We start from the raw sequence: 27881 nt of genomic DNA, 5'->3' as shown, positions 1-27881 counted from the left end.
GGGCCTCAGCAGCTGGTCCCTTCGCCCCCTGGCAAACCCTCAGCAGCCCGCATCTGGGCCAGGCAGCTCGGCCTTTGATGTGACCACCGCTTCTTGTCACCACTGCCCTCCACGGTAGCGGTCAAGATGTCAGATCCTGGCAGATGGGGGTGGCAGAGCTTCAACCTTTGCACGTTCAGGCCTCTGAAAAGTGCCACCTCCATCCAAAGGTCCCACCCAAATCAGTCACACGCCTAAAGCAGGCAGGCACATGCCGTTAGCCTGAAAGAAATGGAGTGGCAGAAAATGAACTAAGCCGCCCCCAGTAACTTGGGCTCTGATCCTCCCAGGAGTCCACAATGACACTTACCTCTGTGTCAGTGCTAAGAAACTGGCCAAGCAGTGTCCATGATGAGCCTGCCTGACTCATGGCAGACTCTCGCCCGGCACTTACCCCGCCCTCGTTTGCACGAGCAGTCCAGGGCCACCATGTACGAGCCCACCTCACTGAACGCCACCAAGAGGCCCTTTACTTGGTATTTTAGCTGGACTTGAACGTGTGAATTATAACAGTGCCTCTGTGTAAGGGCTTACAATCCAAGATATTCACCAATTCTGGTTACCTTTAGTGCAAGACCCTTTTCTGGTATTATTTAAACTGGATTTAAATGAGCTCGTAAGTAATAAAACTCTCTCTCTTTGATGGGGGACAGCCCAAGATGTGGATTCCAAAGGACGGCCTCTCCTCTCTCCAGTAACCCTGTCTCACCACCACGCTACTGAAAATGAGGGGTCTTGTGCTAAATGACACTTCTGGTCAGGACTTTATGGCCATGATGAGAAGTAGGAAATATCCTATCTCCCTTAGAAGTTTTAAGCTGAATGAAAGGAGAGCAGAGAAATGGGGAGGAGGGGACAAAAGTGAAAAGTGCTGTGGGACCTGAAAGATATCTCTGTGCAAGTCTGGATGCAACTGTTTGGCCTCATCTTAAAGCACGGGAAGACGTCCAGAGCCGGAGGGATGATGCAGAGGGAGGGGTGACGGGAACCAGAAGTGTTTTCCAAAGCTGTAGCTTTTAAGCACCATAGATCCCGCACTGGCCACTGAGATGAGATTTCAGATCCTCGTTGCTATGGTTTCCCGAAACAACCTCATCTCCCAAGAGAACACTCACCCTTCCTCCTCTGTTCCCGATGGACTGCTGGGGACTAGGACAGGAAGAGCAGGGCTCTGGAATGCATCCTGGGAGCAGACTCCGGCCTCCAGCCAAGCTGGCTATGTGAGGGAGAAGGGGTTCATTTACAGCCAGCAGGAAGGATCTCCAGATCAGGATTAACAAGAGCTCAGCGGCTTCGGCAGGCTGAGGGTGACAGTCTGGGGCCCCAGAAGCTTCATTGCGACTGCGGGGGCTGCGAGGTTTTCTGTTGGCTGGTTTGGGGCTCCCCTCACCTCTGGTCACGTTCTTCCTAGAGCTACCAGTGGGCCGGGCTCCAGCCCCAGCTTCCAGAAGAAAGGAGACGAGGCTTACACGTATGCAGTGGTTTCCGCCCAGCGCACACAGCGGAGCTGGGGGCACTTTATTCATTTCAGGGGAAAGTGAGAACAGGAATGAGACGAAGTGTAAAAGTGAAAGGGGAGGGCAATACTGATATGAGAAGAACAAAGCCTAGGACCACACGCAGCCCAACACAAAGTTAAGGGAGGGGGCGGCGCCATCACCAGGTCTCCGGGACAAACACACTGGCTGCGTCTCTCATCAGGCTTTAAGAAGGGAAACTCGGACTCCGGAGCACCAAGACGGGGCAAGGGGTCAATCCTGACGGACTGGCAGCTAGCACTGGGCAGTGCTGCCTGGCCTGGAACAGACCTCCTGCCTCCCAACGCACACTCCTCTCCCTGCCCTTCACACCCGGTTCTCAGTGGGAACAGGGACGTGGGGATTTCAACACAGTCGAGCTCTTGCACAAAGAACACAGTCAATATGCAGGCCCAGCTCGCACGGCCCTGCATTCTGAAGCCAGAGGGTGGGCCTGGGGATGCAACACAGCTAAACCAGAAAACATCCCAGCAGAGAACCAGGCGCACAGGGGCACACAGGCCTCTGGGCACACTACTGGCCAGAATCAGACTGTCCCAGAGCCAGGAAGTCAAGTCGAAGCTGGAAGGGGTGGGGCATGAGATGACAGAGAGGGCTGGAAACCAGATAAGGCCAACCTCAGGCTCTTTCTTCTGCTCAGAGCCCTAGGCTTCATCATCTCGCCCTTGGGCCGGGGGCTGCTGCTATCCCACCTTGGCCACGCCCAGGAAGGATGGGGCGGCTGGCGTGATGGGTGAGGGGACGTGACAATGTGCTGAGGCCATGGGAGGGAGAGGACCGGCAGTCAGGTGGGTGGGAAGGCTCTCTAACCCAGCTTCCCAGTGTTCTGACCCAGCCCTCAGCACAGGAGCCAGGCTTTGGGGAGACCACGTGATCACCCCCATGCGACCCACCCTCAAGCCGCTTCCTCTGACCTCACCTTGGCCCCTCCTCAGCCGGCAGCCCCCACCCCACGAGCAGAGGGGCCTGGCTGAGTGCTAGAAGGCAGTCCTGAGCGGGGTAGGGGGTGGGGGAGCGAGCCCCTGTCCCTCACGGGAAGTGAGATGAGGTGATGGTGACTAAGGCCCCAAAGTCCCTGCCTCTGCGTCCCCGGAAACTCTGCAGCCAGGCAGCCCCAGGGAGCAGAGCCCGTGTAAACACGCCCGCCCGCGTGGGGAGGAGAGGTTGCTACATATGAGAAACAGTTAAAAATAAACTAAAAAGCACCACTGTCTCCTGTGGTGGTCCCCACAGGCCGAGGTCTCCGCTAGGAAGGGGAGTGCTAGGGGCTTATGCGCGTGGGGTCATCAGCTCCCTCGCTGGCAGACACAGTAGGGTACGGGGCTTCATTCGGCTTCCTCCTCCCCAAGACTCCGGGAAGGAGCCTGTGGGTCAGAGGCTTCTGGGCTCCCCCACAGGAGCAGCTTCCCCAGCTCCCTGACCCCAGCTCCCTCGCACACCTCTTCACCTCAAGCACTGTTGTGCACAGGGGCATCTGGGGCCATTCCCCTGCCTACGAACAGCCCACAGGGAGCACCCACTTTCAGACCCAGAAAAGGCCTCGTTTTCAGCCTCATGCCTCCCAAAGTGAGCCATCTCTGCCTCAGGCGAATGTGGAAAGACAGGGACCACCATCTGTGCTCCCCGAAAGCTGGGATGGGATGGGATGGTGAATCAGGGGTCACAATGCCCCTCAGATTGGTCTGGCCGGGGTGTGGCACTGGGGAAGGTCGGGCACCTCCCCAGGGCCCACTGACCCCATTAGGAAGTTGGCGAGGCAAGGGACTGACCAGCTGGCCTTGCTCCTGGGCCTGGCTCTAGGCCAAGAGCTGCTGGTTGGAAGAGCTGCCAGCCCCTGGTGCCTTCCCTGACAGGCACTCACATCAGCACAGGCATCCTGTCCCTCCCTCCCTCCTTCTCTGATTCTCAGGCACCCTCCATCGCCCTGCCAGGCTGAGGCCCGCACTCTCTCTATTCTGCTCCCCTCCCTCTGCTGACACAGCAGCCGCAGGGGGTCTCTGATCTGCAGGGAGAGTGAGCAGGATGAACACGGGCAGCTGCCCACTCTGGGAGGAGCCTCGGTGACGTGGAAGCTGCTCCGGCCCAGGCTGCTCCAGGAGGCCTAGAACTTTCACAGCCATCTCTAAGTATCTCTGTGGACTTCTCCCCAGCACAAGCTCGCTCTCCTTCAGAGATTACAAATTGGCATTCTCTTTCATGTTGGGTTTTTAAATTTTCTGAACCGACTGCCAACATTTCAAAATCAGGTATTTCACATAAAAATTCGGAGTTCTGGCCTCTGAAAAATATCAGACAGTCTGGCAAGGCAGGGCCTGCGCTCTGAGAAAGCTGAGCAGCAGCAGCCACTTTACGGGGTATGCCCTCCTTAGTTGGCCACAGTCCCCACCCAGCCCTGCAGCTCTCCTTTTAATCACCTGGCCCTGTAGGCATTTGAGTTGACAACTCTAGTTCTGATCTTCCCTCTTCCAGGCCCCAGGACCCTGCAGCCTTACAGCCAGCTGCCCCTGCCTCTCAGTAAAAAGAAACCTAACAGTCATCTCATCCAGCTACCCTTCCATAACCTGAATCCCCTCTATAGACCTCTGACAAGGAGCCATCTAGTCTTTGCTTGAATACTTCCAGTAATAGGGAACTCACTAATCCCCAAGGCAGCCTGATTCTAAACTCTCCCCCACATCCTTTTCTCACTTACACCCCCCAGCTCTCTGGCTCTGCCCCTCCTCCATGGCCACACTGCACCCTTGCTCTACACACCTCCTTGTTGCTTGAGCCACCAGAACGTTCCCCCAGCCAACCTTTCTCTACAAATTCTCACTTGCCTACCAGCTATCTCATGCCTGACGTGCAGGCTGTGCAGACTCCAGCTGTTTAGGTTTTCCCCTGACCATCCCGAGGACCCCCAAACCTAGACAGGCCGCCAGATGAGAGCAGGCGGGCCCGGGGCACAAGCATCCTGGTCTGGTCTTCATTTCCCCAGCCAGTGCTGAGGTAAGAGAAAGAGGGGAGCAGCAGTGTCCACCCCGGGGGCTGCCGGGGGCCAGACCCAGGCCTGAGTGTCCCACCCCATCCGCAGCCATGGTTCCTGAACCCCCCAGGTCTGCTCAGTCCCTACAGTCATTCTGAGCCCAGCGCAACTCTGGGCCCTCAGCAAAGCTCAGCCCCTCTGCAGGGAGCCCCCGGCTTCAGCAACAGGCAGAGCTGGGCTGAACAAGGAGACAAGCAGGGGCCCGGGAACTCGTCCCCTGTGGTTCGCTCCTGGGCTCGCCCACAACCCACCCCAGCACGGGGCTGTGCCAATAGGCAGTGTCGGCCCCCATACACCGTCCATGGGGCTCTCCAGGGCCAGGGGCTCCCACTCTTGGGGCAGGTGTGGCCTGTGCCAAGCTCTAGATATGGGCCACAGCGACCTTTCCCAGTGTGATTCCTACCCTGGTTCCCTTTCCCTGGGTCAAGATCCTGCCAGGGCAGGAATAACTGAAAAAACACTTCCGTCCCTCCCCCCGCGCACCACCGTCCCGCCACAGGACCAGTGGGGCTGGGAGGTTTCCCGTAGATAGGATGGAGCCAAATCCCAGAGGGACGCCAGGGGCAGGGGCACCAGCAGAGCCAGTAACCCCTCCTTGCTGAGCCCCATGGCACTTAGATCTCCTAAGCATTAGCCTTCCAGCCACTGGCAGATCCATTCATTTTAAGTTTTTCCCAAATACCTTAAACTTCAGTTGTTGAGTTAAAACCTCCAAATACAACACTAACTGCCTCTCGGCCCAAAGTTAGGGGGCCTGGCCCAGCGGGAGGGGCAGCAGCCTGGGTGGCTGAGCTCGGACACGCTCTTCCTGCTGCCCCTTGCCCCGCCCATCACCTGCCCCCCTCCCCATGAGTGACCGAGGCCGGTTCTGGCAGGTGGATCCTGGCCCGCAGAGGTGTGCGAGGCCGGGGCGCTGCCACCCGCCTCACACTCGGATCTGGTACCCGTTGAGGTCTGGCATGGCTTTGGGCTCGGAAGGCTTCTTGTCACCCGAAGGCCTGCAGGGAGGAGAGAGCAGAGGATGGGGAAGGCGTGAGTCATCCGTCAGGGAGGCAGGGAGGAGAGAGCAAGCGGCGGCTGCCCCTGGTGCCTTCTCCCCACCATTCTCCAAGGTGCCCCAAATGCAGCCATAAAGTCCACGTGGAAGCATGTCTGCTGGAACCCCCAACCTGCCTGTGCTGTCCTGAGTGTAGCCCCTGCACTGTCTTACAGGGTCCTGCCCCTCCCCGGAGGTCAGCGAACCTGGCCACAGTCGGCTGCAACAGCTTAACCTGTAAATCTCTCCAAGGGGAACCTGTTCTCCACAAAAGCCTCCGGATCAGCGTCAATGATGCCGGGTATGGGAGGCATGCCCGGTGCCCCTTAACCATTCCAGAGGGGTACCCCATGAATGACGGCGATATTCAAAGAAAGAGCCAGTTGGACACGCGGGAGACAAATCAGAGGAGGTGGCCTGGCAATTTTAAGGGGCTGCTCTGGCTATCTAGATTTAAGCAAAACCCACAGACTTGTAACGGGAAAAGTTACGTTCAAAGCCATCCACCAGCCGCTACCTGATGTTAAACCTTTCCCAGCGATACTCCTGGGAGAACTCACTCACTGGCAGGGCCCACCCCTCTCCCCTCCCTGCCACAGAAGCTGCCTCAGACTGCTGCATGGCCCTCTTGCTCTGGCCCCAGGGGAACCGGTGGCCCAGGGAGAATCTTCTCTGGGGAAATGGGACTGCATTGCTGCTGGGGCGAGAGGTGTCACCACACCAAACCCCCCATCCCAAATCACCTCCCTCCGATAGGGGAAGAAAGGGAAGGGTGGGACAGAGAAGAGTGGGGGACCCAGGAGATCAGAGGAAAGGAAAAGCCTTTTCTGGGTCCCCGAGGCACGGCCCGTCCCTTACCGCCTTTCGCTGCGGCTGTTCCTGCGGTGGGGGCTGGACTGGCCCCGCTGGGGGGAGGACACGTCCTTCTTCCGGTCCTTGGTTGGGGAGGGAGGGCCGGTCCCTTTGCCAATCTTGGTGGGAAGGAAGAAACAAAGACTCACTCAGGGTGGCCCCAGAGCCCGTCCCACCCTGCCGGAGCCACAAGCCTGGCAGCCGCCCTGAGCAAGACCCAGAAAGCCTCAAGGGAGCAACACTGGATCCTGTCTCTGGGTCTTCCCAAACCTGTCTCCCAGGCCCTAAGCAGCCAGGGCAGTGGCTCCTCAGTGGGGCTGCCCAATCTCCCCAGGCCCCTGAAACAGCGTGGCCGTGGGCAAGGCACCGTGCTCTCATGCGACTGTATGACGCCTTTGAGGAAAGGGCCATTTCCCCATGCCGGGTAGATGTGCCAGCTGGGGAAGCAGCCGTGTCTGAGCTTTGGGCTGGGATCCTCCTACCAGCCCCAAGGGTGACACTGGTGATCTCGGGCCAATCAGAAGCTCAGACTGGTGGCTGCGTGTCTGATTAAGTACAAGCGAGAAGAGCAAATGAATCATCCTTATACGGCACTGCCAGCTTGACCTGCATTTTCAAAACACGGGGTACACCACGGGGGTGCTGGAGAGAACAAACAACATGGGGAGTCCTTAGCACCGAATAGATTGGGAATCACAGCACTAAGGACGAGGTAACTATTGGCTCCAACTCTCGACCCAACCAGCTCCCTTGAAGATACACTAAGCCTTGAACAGCAGGACCAGCGTGCTGGGCAGCCAGAGCGACGCAGGGGAGGACCAGCCCCAGAAAGCGACAAGGTCGCCTGCAGCTGGTTTCTGCCTGGGGGGAAAGTGCTGTCACCCCACAAGGTTGTGGCCTGGGAGCTGGCGGGGTTGGGCGGCCCTAGCTCTGACCCCGTGCTGGGGCACCACAGGCACCTGTAACATGCCTGGGTTCCCCATCCGGAGACTGATCTCCAGTCCAATCTCCTCACCGCCTGTGAGGAAGCCTCTGGGCTCCCTGCACCTCAGTTTCCCACCCTGAAAATGGAGCTCCCACCTACTGCCCGCCGGCCTCCAGGGCCGTGGGGAGCAGCAATGGACGTGACAGTACCACGGTCGCGGTTGCAGCACCAGGCTGCTGGGAGCGCAGAGTGAGCAGTGAATGAGTGATGGGGAGGGGCTCAACTCCCAGGAGGGGCCCAGTAGGCCCCCCCCAGTCCAGGGGCCCAGGGAGAGACCAAGATTCTGCCCACTGTTTGGCTCAGGGGCAAACTCCACAGCAGCTCAGCCCTCCTGCTCCAGGTACAACAGCCCCTCCTGACCTGGGCATCGTGGCTGGGAAGGAGGGAGAGGGGACAACCACCCCCATTCTATGCCCATGGTCTGACTTTCCTCCATTTCTGACCTCCTCCTAGCCCTTCACTGGATGTTGAGTGTTGGGGGGGTCAAGAGTCAGGTGGTGGAAGCTACTCACCATACCACCCAGCACTCCCTCAAGGCAGGCCATTCTCTCCCACCAACCAGTCTTCACTCTCAGTCCCCTCCACCCGGGCACTGTCGCACCTCTGCCCTTCTCCACATGCCCAAGACCTGCCGTCCACCCAAACCCAGCTCACCTGCTGCCTCCTTCCGGAGCCTGCCCTGGCTGCCCACGTGAGGGGACCCTCCCGACAGTAAGGACCACTGAGTAAAGCCCGACACGGTGTAAACTTGACACGGGTCACCTCCCTTGCTCCTCACATCACCTCTGCGGGGGGTGGGGGCAGCACACCCTGGAAAACGGGAGCACCAGAAAGCAGCAGCCCCTCCATTTCCACAGCCTGGCCCGGGGCCTGCATGCCCGTGGGTGGCGCGGGGGCCCACACTGACCTTGAGCCGCATGTCGCGGGCGTGCCGCTCCAGCTCCTTGCGAAAGTCCTCGCGGCCCAGCCTCTCTACGTCCAGGACCGAGTGCTTCCACTCGATCTGCTCCACGCTGTGCGGGTCGTGGGACACACACTGGCCCAGCTTGACCTTCTTCAGCACGTGCCAGCAGCGGCCATAGGCGGCCTCGTAGTCCAGCACGAGCTCGCTGAGCGTGCGGAAGGCCGGCGGCTTGTACATCAGGTCCTCGCGCCGGCTCATGCCCAGGGCGCCGTAGCGGCCCCCGAAGTTCACCCCCAGCACGATGTGGCGGAAGTAGTTCCCTGAGAAGTAGGTCTTGAAGCTGATGGGGAAGCGTTCCAGGGTGGGCATGCTGTTGGTGAGGTAACTGGCCATGCACCCCAGCTAAGGACACGGCCAGGGAGAGGCACGGGAACCAGCAGACAGACAGGAGCAGGACTGGCACACCCCCCAGCCCACCCGGAGCGCGATGCTGTGGGAGGGGCCCTGCGCGAGTCTCACTTATCGCCATATTCCTGTCGTCTAGCGAGGAACTGAATCTCTATGGATCTGGCTCTCAGAGCTTAGAGGCCGCTGCCATAATGTGAAGCAGGGTTCACAAAATAATAAACGGCAGTCCCTCACCCCAAACTGCAGGGCTTTCCAGAGTCCTTGTCGCTGAAGGAAGGATGAGCGAGGCCTGTGGACCCCACACAGGCCTCCTCCTGCCAGTCACACGCCCATCCTCCTCACCCCACATTCTCTCTGACACTCTCTCTCACAGTTTTCTTTCTCCTCTGGCACATGTTTCCTCCCAGATGCAGACAATTCTGCTCTCTCTCACTGCCCACCCCTCCATACACACACACACTGCCCTTCGAATAAAACCAAGGTCATTTGCACGGTCTGGGAGGCCAACACCACCCGGCCCCGCTGCCCACTGCAAGCTCTCACCCCGCCCACCCCACTTGTTCAGTCTCTCCTTGCACCAAGGCCCCTCTGCACTAGCTCTTCCCTGGGCCCCCGGGGCTGTGCCCCACCTGCACATGGCCGGCTCCTTCTCACGCCTCAGGCTTGGCTGTCCTCACTGGCCTCCCTTTCTCAGGCGAGTGCGCTCTGCTCTTTATTTCCCCCACAGCACACTCACCACAGTGTGTCCTTGTTTTACTTATTTCTTTGTTTGCTTGCTTATTTTCTGTTTCCCCTGCTAGAATGTAAACTTCTGAGGTGCAGGGACCTTGTCTGTCATGCTCTGTGCTGTAGCTCTGGGGCCCAGGACAGGGTTAGCACATCCTAGTTACTCAGTAAAACTCTTCTGGAATGAATGAGTAGAAGGAGATGAACAGATAAAAGCTTGGAGCAGGTCCCACGGACAGATACCATGCCAAGTGTGCGACAGGCACCGTTCCTTCAGTTGTCCTAACAACCTCATGAGACAGGCACTGCCATCATCTCCTTTTGCAGAGGACGACTCCGAGATGCTAAGGATGCTAAGGAACTTGCTCGGGGTCGCACAGGGAGTTGGCACCAGAGGTAGGATTCAGGTCCAGATACTCTGTGCTCTCAGCCACTCCAGCGTGCTCCCTTCAGCACCAAATGCATTCTAACGCTCCTGGGCCCGACTCCCTGCAAGTGGCCGCGGACACAGAGACGAGGAGGCAGAGGCACAGGGGGCAGCCAGGAGAGACATGGGGACAAATTCAGTACAGCGCCCACCATGTGTGCAGCGACCCAGGGAGCTGTGGCAGTGCTGCGGGGACACCGGGGAGGGACCCCTCGCCTAGACAGGGGCTGCCCTTTTCTTCCTGCCCACAAGTCACCAGGTAACTTCTGAAGGGCCTCTGGGACCATGTGATCCTGCCTGGACCAGCTTCTCAGTGTGCTCTGGGAGGAGGGGAGCAGAGCTTCCCTCCAACAATGTGGGCAGGAGCCCCACTTTGGTGTGTGGCCCTGAAGGACGCATTCGCGTGGGCCCGGCCTCATGCTCCTCCCAGCAAAGAACCCGTAGGCAGGGAAATGCTTGTCAGGTCCTTGGAAATGGGCCTGCCCAACTGTCACAGCGGGGTTAGCTCTCAGGACCTCTGGGGGAGGGGGAATAGACCCTCCCCCCACAGCCCCTTTGGATAACTTAAGGCAGGTATGTCTATGGGGGAGGGGAGAGGGGAGTGCCCCTCGGATCACAGTGCTCCTTGGGGAAGCTGCTTGTCACCTTGGACCATCATCTTCTCCTCCTACCTGTCCTAGCTCCTAGGGAGCACAGTCCTTGCTCTGTTAGACGCCCTCCCCCTTGCCCTGCTCTGCTGTACCCAGCCAGGCACCTCCACTAAGGGTGGCAGACAGAATAGTTACAAGCCAGTAGGGCTATGAGAAAGAGGGAGCAGTGAAGGGTGGGCAGGGATGACACAAGATTGGCCTTGAATTGGTAACTGGTGAAGCTGAGCGATGGGCACTTGGGATGCATTACATTGTTCTATGTTTGTACACATTTAAAATTTCCTATAATAAAATAGTTTTAACAACAGGGCAGGGCTCAGGCATGGGCCAATTAGGACGGAACTGGCCATAAACACCTGCCTCCTCCCCCTGCTGTGACTATGGACACTGGGGGGCCCTCTCTAGGGAGCTTGTCTGTCCCACCTAGTACCCTGGTGACCCAGCTATACGCCCCAGTTCTGCCCTTTGGGGGGGGTGACCGAGAAACCCTGCTTGGTTTTTGCTTGTTTGTTTGAAAGGCAGTTGTGTCTCAAAGATCCCATCCACTCTCTCCACAAATCAATGCGTCGGAGAACCGCCAACATCTGGGCCTTCAACCTGCTTCTCCCAGACCGTTTGGTTCCTGGCAATGGCACAACAGCCTTTGTGAGGCAATGTGCCCTGATCAGAGAACAGGGTTGCTGTGTCCACGAGACTCAACAAAGAGCTGCCTGGAAAGGTAGCAACTGAGGCCTGGGGGACGAAGCCCCCTTAAGCTCCTTCGCTTTGGGGCCAAGTTCCTGACTACTGGGAGAGGGGGCTGGGAGGGCCCCGGAGCCCACTCAGCCTTCCTCTTCCAGGAGCAAGCCGGGGCCCCCCTCCCAGACCCGAGAAAGGATACATTCCCAGGATCACGGCTTCCAGGCATTTGATTGGCAGGGCCTCTTTGGTCATTTCCTTGGCCAGGTCCATCAGCCTGGGGGGAAGGGAGGCGGAGCCATGAGGACGGAGCCTCCAGCCCCTTTCTCTGGGGGTGTCAGAAGTTGGGGCAGGGTAGACTGGAAATGCTAGAAGGACAGAGGCCCCCTTGCCTTCCAAGCTGCCTCAGCTCAGGCCCAGCACCTCTTTCCCCTCCCCCTAGGTCCATCGGGAGCCTGGGGGAGGCGGGCAGAGAAGAGGCAGCCAGTGAAGATAAGGAAGGAGGCCCTTTCCCCTCGTCCCTTCCTTCCTCACACTTCCTCCTCCCATCCCAGGCTCCTGCTCCGAAGACCTTGGGGGGAGGGGCGCATGGAAGGGGGTCATGCAGTCACAGGCAGGTCCTATGACACTGGGCTGGGGCCTTCTGTGATGGTGATGCGGCCCAGCGGGAGAGCATACCAAGGATGCTGAGGATCTCAGCATTGACCTCATCCCTTCCAGAGCTCAGCGGACACGCCTGACCCAACCACGGCTTCTCCAAAGAGCTTGTAATTGATTGCAACTGCTCCCCCACCGCTGGCCTGCTGCCCAGGGCCTGGACAAGTGGTAGCCTGGTGACTCCCCAGCCTGCTCCTGAACTTGGAATTCAGGCCACTTTAGGACAGCCTTTCCCTGAGGCCTGGTTCCTCCTTTCTCACCAAATGGTGCCCCCCGGCCTGGGAATGCAGCCTGGCCACTGGCTTTGCCCAGGCAGGTGCTGGACTCCTCCCTCCCACTGAGGCTGGAGCTGGGCCCCCAGAACACAGCAGCCACAGGACAACAGGAGCAAAGCTTTGGGGTTAGAGAGGCTGGATTCCACCCAGGGGCTTGGCGAGGGGGTAATTAAGTAATTTAGCTAATAAACCATTTAAAAATTTTTCATGAGACAGTGAACATGGAAAGATTGCGTGTGGAACAAGACGTAAAATTCACATTAATTTTTAAAGCACCAGGTGTTAAGCCTGTGGGCGGCTCCGGGCTGAGCCCCCAGACGTAGCTGTAACATTCACTCTTCACTCTCTTTGGCCCTCGGGACTTCTCTGGGGTGAATCCAGCCAGGGGTCTAACTTGGGTGGTGGAATAGGAAGTGAGAGATGCAGTGTGCTCTCCAGTGGGGTCCCTGCTGCTTAGACACTGGGCCTTGTCCTAAATGACGAGAAGAGCCCAGTAAGGCAAGCGGGGTATGGCACAGGCTCCCTGCAATGGGGGGAGCCCAGGCAGGTGCAGGGAGTGGAGGCAAGCGGCAAGGGCTCTCTCCAGGTAGGCCCACCTCTCAGCAAAAAAAAAAAAAAATCCACATGGGTGAAGGGGGTCAAAAGATAAGAATTTCCAGTTATAAAATAAAGAAGTCATGGAATGTAACGTATAGCATGGTAACTATAGTTAGTAATACTGTATTGCATATTTGACACTTGCCAGGAGAATAGATCTTAAAAGTCCTCATCACAAGAAAAAAAAATTGTAACTATGTATGGTGACGGATGTTAACTAGACTTATTGCGATGATCATTTCACAATATATACAAATATCAAACCATTACACTGTATACCTGAAACTAATATAATATTCTATGTCAATTACACTTCAATTAAAAAAAATGATCCAAGGGTCACCTATGGACAATCTACCTAGGACCACCCTCCACCAGCACCAAGGCAAGCTGGGGGGCTGTGGTCACCACTGTAGCTCTGCACGGATGTTGGGGTTTCCTTTTCATCAAGGGAGCCTTGGTTGTCATCTCAGCCAGAGTTCCCTCTTTATGACATTCTTAGGGGCCCATGGTGGTACTTGCCCCCACTGGCTGGCATCCCTGGGGAGAGTCCCTGCCTGCCTCCCAGGCTTCCACCCCAGGCTCCCGAGGGGCTCCACTAGCCGGGGGGCACTGTCAGCCTCGGTGCAAAGGGACAGGGTGCCCCACGCACTTACCCTGTCAGAGGTCTGCTCTTCTTAATTTCAAAGAACTGTGTCCCTGTGTGATTGTACCTGCAGGTGTGGGTTAAGGGCCTCCCGGCCTGGTCTGGAAGATGCACGTCCCTCTGCCCCGACCCATCCTCCAGATTCTAGGGCCCAGCACTCCCAGGGGTGCAGGCTGGGTGAAGACCCCACCAAGTGCTTCCCGCAAGGCACCCTGGAGGATGCTCAAGTCCTGATGGTCTGGAGGGGAGAGGCGGTCACAGCATGTGAGCTTCTCCTCACCCCACATGGCCCCTCTGTCCTTCTCTTTCATCCTTTTTATCTTCCACTCTTGCCCTCTCCTGGCCTCCTCTCCTAGGTAGGGAGCTGTGGAGCAGGCAGCCAGGCCAGCCAGGGCCGGGAAAGAGGCTGACCTGTGGACAGCTCTCTTTCAACCAGCTGAGAAGCAACATGGACTGAGAGGAGAAGGCTGGGGTGGGGGACTAGCTCAGCTAAACTGCTGGCTGCTGCTCCTGGGCCAACCGCCTCCCCTCTTCGGGACACGATTTCCCTACTGGCAAAGGGAAGGGCTGGACCTGATTTTCAGTTAACAGCCTGGCTTTTCTCCCGCTCAGGACGCATGCCTGGTCCTTCTACTTCTGCCTCATCTGCAGCTAGAAGGGCTGGGGGAGGGAACCCAGGACACAGAGCTCCATGCAGGGCACAGGGGGTAGAGGGGCTCAGAGCAGGGACACGGGGGAGACCGAGGCTCAGGGGAGTCCAGCTATTTCCACACTGGGCCACTGGCTCCTGCCAGGGAAGAAAACCGCAAGGAACTGGGAGACCATTCCAAGACGTGGAAATTACCTCCTGGAGCATAAAATCCTTTTTCTCCTCCATCCACCCCACCCCACCTTTAAAACTAGTTTTTAAACAGCCCCGAAGGAGCTTTCCCTCTCTCCCTCTGCTGGGGCTGGATGGACGGCAGAGGACGTGTGGGCTGGCAGGTCCAGACTTGGCCATCCACCAGAGGGTGGCTCAGGAGACATTCACCCCATCCCACAGAGGAGGAGGAGGCAGGCGCAGAGAGTGGGTCTGGCACTCATCAGATAAAGTCCCTCTGACACCCAGGGCAGGCACGGGCTGCATGTGCACAACTCCAGGGCGTGGAGATGATGTGTGGACGGCGCTGCTGTGGTGTGGATGGAGGCTGTGCTGCTGACACCTCCCCAGCCCTGTCTGAGAACAAGCCTGCTCGGCCTTTGGACCCGCACGCCAGCCCCACGCCAGCGGCCTTGACCTTGGACCAGGAGGATACTGCAGCTCCCTGATGTAGCGCTGCACGGCTTCCAGGCGCTCAGGGACGGGTGTGGAGGGCTGGAACGTAGGCACAGTCGGTATGGGGATCTGGGGAGGGACAGAGAGCTCTGGTCACAGAGGGAGGACACTGACACGAGCCCCCAGAGAGCCACGCCCCAGAGAGGGCCTCCCTGCTCCCTCGTACCCTAAGCCTCTCTCCTCCGCAGCCCCTTCCAGAGGCTCCTTCAGGCCCCGACCAAGGCCACTCCTCTCCCTCCTGGCATTTGATAGCTGTTCCTAATTTGCAGCTTATGTTGATGGTCCAATTTTATGCTGCTTTAATAATTTTAGAAAAACACAGGTTGACTCACCAACTGTTTGGAATTTTAAATATTCATTAACTTCAAAGCTTAACAAGAATGTTAACGTGGGGGTTAAGTTCATTTGGGTGTAAGGTTCACTCTGGTTCAAATGCTGGGTCAAAACCGGTTGACCCAGTGTCCTCTCCTCTCAGGGCCCTGCCCTGGGCTGGGGGAGCCCTTCCTCGAGGGGTGGCCACACCTGTGGCAAGAGGTGTCACCCACCCCGTATCCTGGAATACTGACGAGGCCTTCTAGGCTCCACTGTGAACTGTCGAGGAATAAGCCAGTGCGAGCAGGCTAGAGGGACAAGCTTTGGGACAGGTCTTGCTGTGGATCTACTTGCCACAGCCAAGCTGCTCTGAGGGGTTTCACGGAGGCACAGGAGCCCGGGTCCCCTTCAATACCTCCCTTTCCTGCCACTCCACGCCTGTAAGCTGTCCTCACAGCGCCTGGCCCAGGAAGAGGGACAGGGTGTCAGGCAGGCACCTCCTGGTGGCTGGGAACTGACAAGCCATGGGCTGCCAGGTTGCTGGGGTCAGGTCAGAAGCCACAGACCCCGAGGCTGTGCCCTCAGCCATTAGGCAGTCTCCAGGAAAGGGACCACGCACAGGTGCTGAGCCCAGGCCGCAGGGCCCCGTCTCTGACCAGGGGAGACCAAATCCTGGCAGACTGGCTGCAATAAGTCAGTGAGGCTGAGGCCGCCAAGCGAAGCATCAACTAGGGTCCTCTGGGATTACAGAACATACTTCTTTGGGCAGAAGAACCAGATTCCTAGAGATAAGGCCCACCCCTCTGAGCTCCCTTTTGGCCATCGGCACTGCCAGCTGTGGGTGGCCTCAGGCTCTTCACATGCAGAGGTCTCACCCTCTGCCCCCCAGACCTCTGCCCAGCCCCCCAGCCCACACGGAGCCCACCCAGCAGGCTGGAGCTGCCGAGTCTCAGTCTGCATGGGCAGGGGTGTGTGTGACGGGACTGGGAACAGCAGGAGCCCCTGTGAACTCGGGGTAGGGCTGGGGTGGGGGAGGCTCGCCCTGTAGTGATGCCGAGCCCACAGGGCACAGCCTTTTCAATAACATGGATACAGGGGGTGGGGCTCTGACATGGGGGGAGGTGACACACCCATGATCACACACACTCGTGTCTGGGGTGCTGCTGAGGGCAGGGGCACAGGACAGCCTCTAACAGATGCGTACTCTTCCAAAGGGTGGAAAGGCAGGACGGAAGGCCTGGTCTGGGAGCGAGAGCGCTGCGTGGACTTCCTCTCCCTCCCTCCTTGGTCCCTTCCTTCCTGCCTGGGCAGTCCCCAGCAGCTGACACCTCTGTCTGGAGGAAGCTATTTCCTCTTTCACATCACATCACTGTCCCAACTGGTGCCACCACTCATAGCCACCGGGGGGATAAAACCCCCGGGATGGGGGGTTCTCCCTCTTCCTGCCTGACCAGCCTGTGCCAGATGGGCTCCAGAACTCTCTGAGGGCCTGGCCTCGCCTCCCTGGGTCAAGGATATGGGGGTGGGGGGTGGGGAGCAGAGTTAGAGGAATTACTTCCAAATTTACTAAACAGCATGGACCCGACCTCCTCAGGTGGAAGGTCCCTGAGAGGCAGGCGGGTCATCACTTCTGAGGAGAGGGCACCCAGGGACTCCCAGGAGCTTGGGACAGACACTAAGTACACCCTCCCTTGAGACACCGCAAACAAGGAGTCGTCTGAGAGTCCTCCGCTGAAGCTCACCAGAGCCAGGTCTGGGCCAGGCCCGGGAAGTACCCACGAGGGCACTGGCACCTGCCATCCAGACAGAGGAGCAAGGAACTAGCTGCTCTGGGAGAAGGAAATGGCTCCAAAAGGTCAGAAAAGACCAGGGATTCACAAGCAGGGCCTTAAAGGCCGCCACCACCGAGGCTTCGCTGGAAGGAGCAGTCTGGCAGCTCCGTGACTCGTGGCAACTCCTGTAACCCCGGCAGACAGCGCCAATATCTTTCTTCTGAATGTTCGCACAAGCACACACACATTCGCTCAAAACAAATAAGACTCTGTATGTCCAACTGACCAGGCTCACTTTAGGACTGGGAGCCTGGATCTGTCCCCCCGCCCCCAAACCAGGAGCCAAGAAATACTTCCTCACGGCTGAGGAGTGGGATTATGTGGGGTGCCACGCGGGTGAGGGATGCCGGCTACCCAGATCTCTTCAGGGACAACCCTCCTCCATACCAAGGCCAAGGGTTATCCTTGCTCCAGGAACCCCCTAAAGTCCTGACATCCTCCCTGGTGGAGCCTGTTCAGTCTAGCTCAAAAAGGAGGCTTGGGGGAGGTGGGACAGCTGAACATGCGGGCAAGAAGCAAGACAGCCTAGAGGCTGACACAGCTGGCACTGGAACCTGACCATAGCCATCTAAATCCCCAACCTGCCATGTGCTGTCTGGCATCAACATCCTTAACATCTCCATGCCTCGGACACCTCACCTGTAAAAGGGGTACCATACCAGAACCAACCTCAGAGCAGAGGCGACGCGCTGCCACGTCGAGGGCCTGGCACACAGCAAAGGCTCAACTCCTGCTCACTGTCACCGTTATTCCAGTGTGTGCCAGAGATCGGTCAGCACATGCTGACCCCAGTTATGTGGCCTTTTTGGAGGAAATGTCCAAATTCGCATTCTGCAGGAGCTCAGTGGCCAGCGCCACAGTCAGAAGACCTTTGGCAGCCAGGCCTGGGAGGAGTGGCCACGGAGCTTTTAAAGGTCGCGGCAGCTTGAGACACCAAGGAGAGATTCTTACGAAGGAGCACACACCGTTCCTGGATCTGGGATCCTTTTGGAAACTGCTGCCCTTTAGTATCTGGTCATCATCCACTCAAAGACGCTGCCCGGAAGTGCCCAGGGGGTGGTCTGCTGCACCCTCACTCCTTGCTGGCTTGGTATTACACGCTCACCTGTTTCACGTGCTTTACTTCACCAACTCCTCCCAACAACCCTGGGAAGTGAGTATTGCTACCACCCCCATTTTACAGCTGAGGAAACTGAGGCACAAGGAGGTTGCACGCCTCCCTCACAGAAGCAGTTGTGGGAGAACCAGGACGTGAACATGGTGGATTGGACTTCTGAGCTCTCTCTTTTTATCACAGTACATGGCAGGGGTCCCAGACTGAAGCACCTGCAGGGCCGGGCAGGTCAATAAACAGGGAGGGCAGGCTGAGAGGCAGTGGGGGGACTACGGCCAACTGGGGGAGGGGTAACCAGTTCCCAGCGCCAGCTGCCATGTGGGATCGCAGAATCTCTGTTCCCACCTCGCTCATTTTCTGAAAAGTTGCCAAAAGTCTAGATCTTTATGTAAAATCTCCTAATTTTAAATTGTGGCTCAAGTTGTCTTTTAAAGCATTATGCCATCCCCAAACATCTCTTGGGCCCACCACGGTGTGACCTCTGTTGAGAATGCCTCTGCACCAGCTCCAAGGGCACAGGCCCTCAGGGAGGGGCCAGCCCAGGGGTCCATCCACTCTGCTGCTGGCATTCTGGGATCCAACCACTGATGTATGCCCGACTCCTCTGCTCCTCCTAGACTCTAGGGCTCCTTTCTACTCTGGGCCAAGGTCAAGGAGGAACCCCACACAGACTTGGGTGGGTTTTCCCTCTGCAACACTTTTCCCCGTGGTTTGAGGAGGGGAAATTCCAAATTTTCCCAAGCCTCTCACAAGCTTCCTTTCACACTACCACACTCCTGTCAATCCTGACACCCCCCGCCCCACCCCGACAACAGCTTCGTTCCTTCACTGATGTCTTTCCTATACAAGAAGGTTGAAGATGACATTACAGACCAGTCACTAATGAGCTCACTGATCTTTTCAGTCTGCAGGAGTGGTGACAGTTCTGCTGGGAAGCATTCACACTCTTCCATAGCCTGATATAGACATAAGCGAGCTGGCTGGAGAGCCATCTGCTAAACACCAACTTGCTCATGTGGGAGAAGCGTGTGGCTCTGGCCTTAGACATGCTCTGAGTGCAATCTAGCCTCCTTTCCCAATGAAGGACATGAAGACAAGTATTGAACATCCAATAACCAGTATTGGTTTGAAGCTTTAGTTTGTCAAATGCTTGAACACATAGTCTCTCGTTTACCCTTCACCACAGTCAAGCCCATTTCACAGAGGAGAAACTGTGGCTCAAAAACGTTGAAGGGAACCGCCAAGGTCACATAGATAGGAGGTGATCCGAACCAACGGTCATAGTCTTTGACACAATACTTTCTCTTCCAGGAATTTATCCCAAGGAAAGAATCAGAGATGGACTCCCAAATTTATGTTTTAGAATGTTGACCACAGTGTTCATTTTAAGAATAAATTATTGGAAACAATGTCCAACCATAACGGAATAAATAAATTAGCTAAATAAATTCTAAGTACAGAGGGCAATTACGTAGCCATTCAAAATCAGTCCACACTTTATTTCCCCTGGAAACATTAGGCTGTCGCTCAACCTTCAACCTTTGAATTCTCTCTTCCCAGAAGGCAATTTCTGATGGCTCTACCAATAACTTGGTAAAAACGAAACAAGCCACTTGTCTAATCCACATTAATTGCCACTCTCCCTGGCCACCTCCGTGCTCTCCTGAGCAGCTACGACTAAGCACTGGACTCTGACCTCTGTCCAAAGGGCTTTTCTTTGGGGATTTCAGGCCACGGCATCTGAGAGTGATTCGTCAGTCTCAACCATAATGTTAAAAAGTCGGGCATGTATTTCCACATAGCGCTGTACAGCACAGGATGTCTCAAGCGGCCTTTCATTCCGCAAATACATGTAAGTGCCTGATCTGTGCCAGGCACACAGGAGGCCTCGGAAAGACAAAGATGAATGAGACACAGCCTTGGCCTTCCGGGGTGTCACAGCTGCAGGAGAGCCGTCATGGAGGAGATCCAGGCATACACAGCAAAGTAATTCAACTGTACCCCTCTCCACAGGCTCTCTTCTAACTGCCCTGATCTAGTGTCCAGGAGAGCAGAGGACCTGGAACCTGAAGACCTGGGGCTGAGTCTCAGCTCTGTCACTCACTGGCTGGGGGGCCCGGAGTTCCGACTTGAGTTTTCCTCTTACCCATCTCTAACGTGGGGTCCCAGGCAGCACCTACTTCACAAGGCTATTGCAGAATTCAGCGAGGTAACACATGAGCATACTTTCTCCACATCAGAAGCCCTGGATCCTCCTTAGTCATGCATTACCTCTCTGCCCACAGGCCTCTGGTTTAGCAAATAAGATATCAAGCCACACTCATGTGCTGTACATGTTAATCTGCTGCTCTGCCCATAAACGTGGGCATTTTAAAAGAGATGGAGGGGAGCCTCCTGGAAACAGGGCATGAGGACCTCACAGAACAACCTCAATGGCAGCTGAGAGAAAGTTCTTCTGGACAGGTACAATCTGTCTGTAATTTTAAACCCTACCGTGCCACTGGTCCCCTACCTCCCCAAGGAAAGTATGGCTTTACTCTCCCAGTCCCAAGGGCAGGAAAACCCTAGATATCCCCACCCCTCACCCCCCAAACCCCTCACCTTGGGCAGGTCTGTGGCCCCACGGATCCGCTGGGCCACCTTCTCTCCATCGGGGTGGATCTTGGCCACGTGCTTCCACATCCTTTCCCAGGTGGCCTCATCCACGGGCAGCCCACCCCGGTTGACAAAGAAGGGGATGCCTCCATCTCGCAGGTCCTCTTCTCCTTCCTCCTCTGGCTCATCGTCTCTCTGGGCTGAGGCCCCCTCGCTGGTGTCCAAGCGCCTGACCCCAGAGGGGGCCGCAGGGGCAGTGGGGGCAGCATTGCTGCTGCCGCCACCCCCGACCACCTTCTTCCCCCCTGGCATCCCCAAATTCTTGACGGGGGCAGGAGAATGTATCAGGAGGCAGGAAAAAGTAGGTGGCTCACAGGAGGCCTCCCACACACCAGCTGCAGAGACAACACATGGCCAAAAGAGTGCACGGCGCCTTTAAGAAACCAGGGCGTGGCTCCAGTACAATAAACTACTACTAGATAAGAAAAAAAATCAGTGCCTCAACGAGGTTGGGGGGGGGGTGTGTGTGGGGGGGGTTGGTTGTCCGGAGTCAGCCTTAGAAGCCTCGTTCTGTTTGAAAAACGGGATAAAGAGAACACCCCCGAACTTGGCAGCCTTCACAAAGCATCCCCATTTGACAGCGAGAACAATAACGGGCAGCAGTCTGCACTGGCAGAGAGGAGAAAAGTCAGGGAAACTGAGGCCAGACAGCTCAGACCTGCGGCCACAGAAAGGGTCAAGGCACGGATGCCCCAGGTTCCAGTTTTGGAGAGAACAAATTCCTCTACAAAATATCGCACGTTCACACCTGCGCGTGCTCTGGGGGGCACCGAAGTGACTCCAGGCCCCCTCAGCTCCGAGCCGGGACCCCAGGACGGGAGGGCGGCGAGGGGGTGCGAATTCTCCGAGGTGATGAGTCCGGGAGCCAAGACCCGCCGCTAGCGGGGCGCGGGGAGGGGGCGCGCGCCGACGCGCACATTCCACGCCCGCGGTCAGCTCCCCGCACAAAGTGGGCTTTGTCTCAGCCCCCCGGCCCCTCGCCCCCGGGAAGCAGCCGCGGAGCTCCCAGAAGGGGGAAGGGCTCGGCGGGGAGCGCCCAGGCCCCTCGGGTCCCCAGCCGGGCGCGTCTCAGCGGGCGGACGGCGGGCACCCGGCGCCGCGCTGCGCCACCCGAGCCATCGCGGGGCGCGGGTCCCGCTGCGGGGCCCGGGGCTCAGCGGGGCCGACTCGGGCGGCGCGCGGGGGCCAGGCTGAGCTCACCGAGCGGCGGGCTCCGACCGCGGGGTCGCCGCCCCCAACTGGCTGCAGCATGGGCGGTGGCGCGGCCAGGGCGAGCGAAGGATGCTCCGCGGCTGCTCGGGGGTGGGAACCGCTGCCCCGGCTAAGGGGTGGAGGAGAGATCCGCGGGCGGGGGAGGGCAAGCCCAGAGGCTCGCGCAGCCACGGCCCGCCGGGGAAGCTGGAGGCGAGTGACAAAGCCTCGGCGAGCGCCAGCGGCGCTAGTCCCCGGAGAGCAGCCCGCGGAGCGCGGGGTCCACGCGCAGGTCAAGGCTCCGCAGCTCGGGGAGGCTCGGGCCGCCGCGGCCACTCCTGCCCTAGGGCCCAGCTGCCGCCGGCCGCGTCCCCAGCTCGCCTGCCGCCCACCCGGCTCGACTCCGGCCCGCGCCGCGCATGCGCTCCGTCCCCCCCTTAAAGGGCCAGCGCCTTCCCGCCCGGTCGTCCGCCTCCCGAGGCCATCCCTCCGCCCCAAGTTATCTCTAGGATGCGAGTGGGCTTTCGCTCCCCGCTTACCCCTCTCTCAGCGCGCCCCGCAGCCGGTGCGGAGCTGCGGAGGAAGTTTACGACGTGCCACCCAGAGCGCAAACTCCACGGAGATTCCGGTCTCGGAAGGCCCGCGGTCGGGAATTTCCTAAGGGGAGTACCTAGCAGGGGTCCTGGTGTAGAAGTGAGAGCACTGACCTGGAAGACCGGGATTCTAGACCGGATTCAGCGTCTGTTTTCCTGTGGGACATCTAACAGATCACTTCCCTTTGTGAGCCTCAGTTTCCCCCATCCATCAGCCTAGGTTGTCTCACTGGGTAAGCGCAGAGTCCTCCTGGCACAGGAACTCCTTAAAGGAGGTTATCTGGGGGGGGGGGGGGGGGGGGGTTAGGGTCACTACCGCTAGAAGTGAAAGGGTTAAAAGTCACCCTATTCCACCTGCACCACTCGGAGCGGGGTGCGCAGGCTTCGCACCTAGTTGGCCTCCGGACCCGGCTCTGGGAGACCCCGTCCCGCGCCCCCTGCAGGGAGGATGCTGTGTCCCAAGGTCTTGGGACCACAACTCAGGGGAGTGGGAGGCGATGGTTGGAAGGGTTAGCCCATCCAAAAGAAGGTGACAGTACGAGCCATTGTTGTGCGCGGGCACAGGACTGCGGGGACCCAGCGCACCCTCCTCTCCCTCCACAGAGCAGAAACGCGGGAAAGCTGCGAACAGGGGGAGCAGAAGCGAAGAACCACTAAAACGAGACACAGCCTGTGTGCTTTAAGACTCCTCCCACTCTGCCACCGGGAGTTAGTGGGAATAACAGCCTGGTGGAGTAGATGCAGATTCCTGGGCCCGGGCCGGCAGACTCAGATTCCTTAGATCTGTGATTGCTGCGTTTCTCAACTTCCCTTTGTCTGACAAGCTGAAGTTTCCACACCTGGGCTGGGTCAGAGAAGCCTTGGAGAATCCCCAGGTCCTCAGTGGTTTCTTGTCTGTTCCTTAAAGTCCTAGGTGTCTGAACTTCCTAGGTCCCTGGAGCTTCAGTAGCAGCCTGTTGCTGCCTCCAGGGTCAGAAATCAGGGGTGATCAGTGATGGGAAGTCACAGGACTTTAAGAAAGCTGGTTAAGAGGGGATCTTCTTATGTTCACATAGGCAGGAAGATGCCAAGCGTGTAAAAATCACCGGGGACCAACAGCTGCAACCTGCTCGTGGTATAGCTGGGGAAACCGAGTCTCAGAGAGTGATTTCCCCAAGCTCACACAGCTAGTAATTTGAACTGAAACTTTGCTTCTTCAGACACTTAGCTTTGACCCTGCACTTTGCCTCTTGTGCTACTTAAGTTGTGGTGGTGGTTCTAAAATATGTTTTCAAGCTCTTTATCACTTCTTTCAAAAGATGGATCTAATTCCCCTCCCCTTGAATGTGGGCTGAACTAAGTGACTGGCTTCACATGAATAGAATGTGGCAGAAGTGATGCAATGTACCTCTTAAGACCAGGTCATAAAAAGGAGACATTCCTCCTGTCTCATTCTTACTCTCTCAGCACACGCACCCTGGGAACCCAGCCAGTATGCTGTGAGGAAGCCCAAGCCACGTGGAGAAGTGGCGTGAGGTGTTCTGGCTGATGTCCAGTTAGGCTCCCAGCTGACAGCCAGCATCCATCACCAGGCAGGTGGTGAACTGAGACGATTCTGGCCCCCAGCCCTTGAGTCTTCCAGCTGAGATCCCCGACGTGGAGCAGGGACTGCCAACCTCACTGTGCCCGGTCTGAATTTCTCTCCCACAGAGTTTGAGACATAAGAAGTGATCATTGTTGTTTTAAGCCAGTAAGCTGTATCTAATGCAGCATTAGATAACTAATAACTGTGGGTTTCCAGAAATGACAAATAAAACAGATTTGGGATACTCATTCAAACAGTAAGTCCTTATGGAGCACCTCCTGTGTGCCTAGCTGTGTACTAGGCACTGGGGATACAGTGGTAAACAAGATGGACATGGTCTTTGCGCCATTAGGGCTGATGGTCTCCTAGTGGAGGACAGGGTTACATGATTCCAGTAAAGTGCTTTGCCAGAGACTTAGTACAGGAAGCTATGGGACTGCTCACCCAGGGCAACTTCCCAGTCAGGTGAGATGCTGGGGAAAGAAGAAATGAGTTGGGTACAAGGCCAGCAGGGTCAAGGCTAGTGAGTTTTCTGGGATGTGTTCATAGAAGTGGGAGGGGATAGGTGTCAGGAAAAGTGGAAGGGACATGAAAATAGATTAGGAAATGGTAAAACTGGAAAGAGATGTGTCTAACTCAATCTCACTTTAGTTGAAAGCCCAGAGAGTTTAAGTGTCTTGCCTGGTGTCACACAGCTTGTGAACCGGGGCCAGACACTGGGTCATGCATCAGACCCTCCCATGATTTCCCTACATCTATACCCAGAGAACCACACTTTTAACAAACACTTGGGTAACTCTTTATTTGGCTCAAAGCTCTTAAGACCATTATCTATCGTTACAAAAACTCTGGAAGAAGTTAGGACAAGGTAATTACCATTTTACAGATGAAGAAATGATGCACAAGGAACCTGGGCAACTTAAGCACCTAGTTCAGGAGCTGGCACATCAGAGCTGCCAGGTGCAGGTGACTTTAATGATGACAGGGATGAGGATGATAAGGGCGCCTAGCTCACATCATATCACTGTTGTTATCGTCACACTCCAGACTAATGTTTTAGAAACTAATACACAGTGTCTTAGGGCATCAACATTGGTATTCAGCTGTACCAATTCATCTTCTATTCTTGAGACACTGAAGCTAGAGTCAAATTCCCGGGGAGGACAGTCTGGCTCACTTAGTTTGGGTCCTGAGCCCACCCCTTGGCTGGAGGAGGGCAAGGCAACTTCATTAGCTGTCCCCAAAAGACTGAAGGCAGTGGAGGCAGGGGGCTTCCCTAAATGAAAATGGGGTGTTGTTAGTAAAAGTGGGATGTGGAGGTGCACAGATACAGATGTGTTTATAAAAGGTACACACTCTAGGGGCTGGCCTGGTGGTGTAGTGGTTAAATTCACGTGCTCTGCTTTGGCAGCCCCGGGTTCGCAGGTTCGGATCCCAGGCGCAGACATAGCACTGCTGGTCAAGCCACGCTGTGGTGGCCTCCCACATAAAATAGAGGAAGACTGGCACAGACGTTAGCCCAGGGCCAATCTTCCTCACACACACACACACAAAAAGGTAGACACTCTGTCTGCACTGTCCAATATGGTAGCCAAAAGTCATACGTGGCTAAGTTTAATTAACATTACAGAAAATTAAAAACTCAGTTCCTCAGTCACACTAGTCACATTTCAAGTACTCAATAGCTACATGTGGCTTATGGCTACTGTATCAAACAACACAGATTCTAGAACATTTCCCATCATTGCAGAAATTTCTATTGGACAGCACTGCTCTAGGATTCTTGGAATTCAACTCCTTTTCTTTTACCTCATACATTGTGAATATGGACATAGCGAAAAAGGTGAGTCAGAATCTTCATTCATTTATTCAACAAACACATACTAAGTGTCTACTCTGAATCATACATCGGTGTAGGAACCAGGATGCCGGGAGGGCTCTTCAGGTCTTCTGGTCCAGTGGGTCTCACATTAAAATCATCCAGGGAGCTCTTAAAAGCAGTGATACCCCGTCCCACTCAGCAGAGATCCTGGTGAAATTGGTTTGGGATCGGGCTCGCACACCCGTAGGTTGGAAGAGTTCCCCAGGTGATGCTAATGTGTAGCTGGGCTTGAGAACCACTGCAATCGGGGCTGACCAGTGAAGTGATTTGCTTCTGATAACCTGAAAACCCGAATCCACGTGGGTCTGATCCTCCACTCTGGGGTTCTTCCGACAAACTCAGAGTTCTCCGTGGCTTTGGCATCTGTCTGAATCCAAAGCAAATTCTTGGAGGAGATCAAGTCTACTCCTCCTTAATCCAAAGGGAATCCAATTCGCTTCAAATACAGTGCCAAAAGAACTTCTGTTTTTCGTTTTGTTTTGTTTGGTGAGGAAGATGGGCCTGAGCTAACGTCTGTGCCAGTCTTTCTGTATTTTGTATGTGGGATGCTGCCACAGCATGGCTTGATGAGTGCTGTGTAGGTCCTGCCCAGGATCCGGGCCTGCGAACCCCGGGCTCCCGAGGCAAAGCACGCAAACTTAACCACTACACCACCAGGCCGGCCCCAAGCACTTCTGGTTTTGAATTGCCTCTCTCTCAAACTGTTTATGTGTTTCATGCCTGGGAACTGCATTCTTCAGCCAAGTTGGAGAAATCCCTATAAAAATAGTCCCCTTTCCTGAGTGCCTGGTGTAGTTAAGGCACTTGACATGCAGTTTCATTTAATCCCCAGAACCCTCTTACGAGGTGAGTTTTGTTGACACCAGTTTATAGATGAGCAAACTGACATGCAAAGAGGCTAAGGATTCTAACCTGTGTCTAAGCTGATACAGCTGGGATTCCAACCCAAGCATTCATGTGCTTCCCCTCACCACCTGTGCCTCCCGCGCTGCCCAGAGCACGGGGCAGCTGGCAGACAGTGGCGTTGTGCCCTGGATCCGCAGAGGAAAGACGACTCTGTGAAGGTGAGATGCAGGGGAAGCCCTGGGGCTGATGCGACTCGGACACTGTGTGCAGGGAGAGTCCTGGGGGCCTGGAGGGAAGGGGAATTCAGGGATAAGACAGGTGAGGGGATGTGGAGTGGGGTCTCCTTTTAGTTAATGGTGGTTCTTGGATTATGGATTTGGAGGGAGCAGCTCAGAGCAATGTTGTACCTGCAGCAGTGAGCTCTTAGACACCCAGCAATTATGGTGCACGCTCGGTGTAGGCATTATCCATTCCTGGCCTGGATTCCTGTGGGCTGGCAGTGTGTCTGTGTTGCCCTGTATCTTTGCAATCTGAGTCCCTGCCTGATACTTCCTGGGCAGCCTGGCCTGACCTCGGGGGGCCGAGAAGGGGCAGGACTCATTATGTTCACTCCAAAGAACTTTAACAGTGGGGGTGCTGTCTCCCCCCGCCGTTCTCTGGGGGCCACCTTGTCCAGTAATTGGAAACCCCGGCCTTGGAGAGAAGTAAGGACTGGACTTGGGATGGATCAGGGCTCATCTGTACAGTATTCAGCAGGTCCATGTGGGAGCGAAGCCACGGCTGGCCATAGAAAGAGCATAAAATATCAGAGCCAGAAGGACCCTTCTCGTCCAGGTTTCATTTCACAGATGGGGAAACTGAGGCTCAGAGAGGTGATGGGACTTGCTTAAAATTGCACAGCCAGTCAAGGGCAGGAATCACACTTGCACTCAGGTCTCCCACCTGGCCCAGTGTGCCTGCCCTGATGTCTTCTCTAGCAGGGGAGAATCTGGCCGTAGATGAGCCCCTGAAAGCTCTGCCGGAGCCAGGGGGAGAGGTGGGCTCCCCATGTTGTTTCAGGGTGTGGCTGAGCCGCGTGTGTCAGTGGGTGGGTGTGGACTGGGTATGTATGTAGGAAGGCTCTGTTCATCACCC

General features: G+C 56.5%; 1 protein-coding gene across 6 annotated transcripts; it reads right to left on the bottom strand.

Annotated features, from left to right (window-relative positions):
• Positions 1–1513: 1513 nt before the first annotated feature.
• On the bottom strand, positions 1514–23120 carry VASH1 (vasohibin 1). 6 transcript variants are annotated; one of them, XM_070593270.1, is made up of 8 exons: positions 22570–23120; positions 20618–21006; positions 14739–14827; positions 13454–13510; positions 11471–11545; positions 8383–8764; positions 6497–6609; positions 1514–5600 (listed from the first exon to the last, which is right to left on the bottom strand). In XM_070593270.1, exons 2-8 carry the CDS (start codon positions 20921–20923, stop codon positions 5528–5530), a joined length of 1095 nt encoding a protein of 364 aa, XP_070449371.1. In that variant the 5' UTR covers positions 20924–21006; positions 22570–23120; the 3' UTR covers positions 1514–5527. The 6 variants fall into 6 exon arrangements, with proteins under 6 accessions (XP_070449371.1, XP_070449369.1, XP_070449368.1 ...); XM_070593268.1 differs by lacking the exon at positions 22570–23120 and adding an exon at positions 22402–22566; XM_070593267.1 differs by lacking the exon at positions 22570–23120 and adding an exon at positions 21872–22274.
• Positions 23121–27881: the final 4761 nt, after the last annotated feature.

This window comes from Equus przewalskii, chromosome 25, assembly GCF_037783145.1.
Source record: "Equus przewalskii isolate Varuska chromosome 25, EquPr2, whole genome shotgun sequence".
In the NCBI taxonomy this organism is placed as follows: Eukaryota; Metazoa; Chordata; class Mammalia; order Perissodactyla; family Equidae; genus Equus; species Equus przewalskii.
Note: the sequence above shows the minus strand (reverse complement) of the source record. Positions and strands in the feature narration are given on the sequence as shown.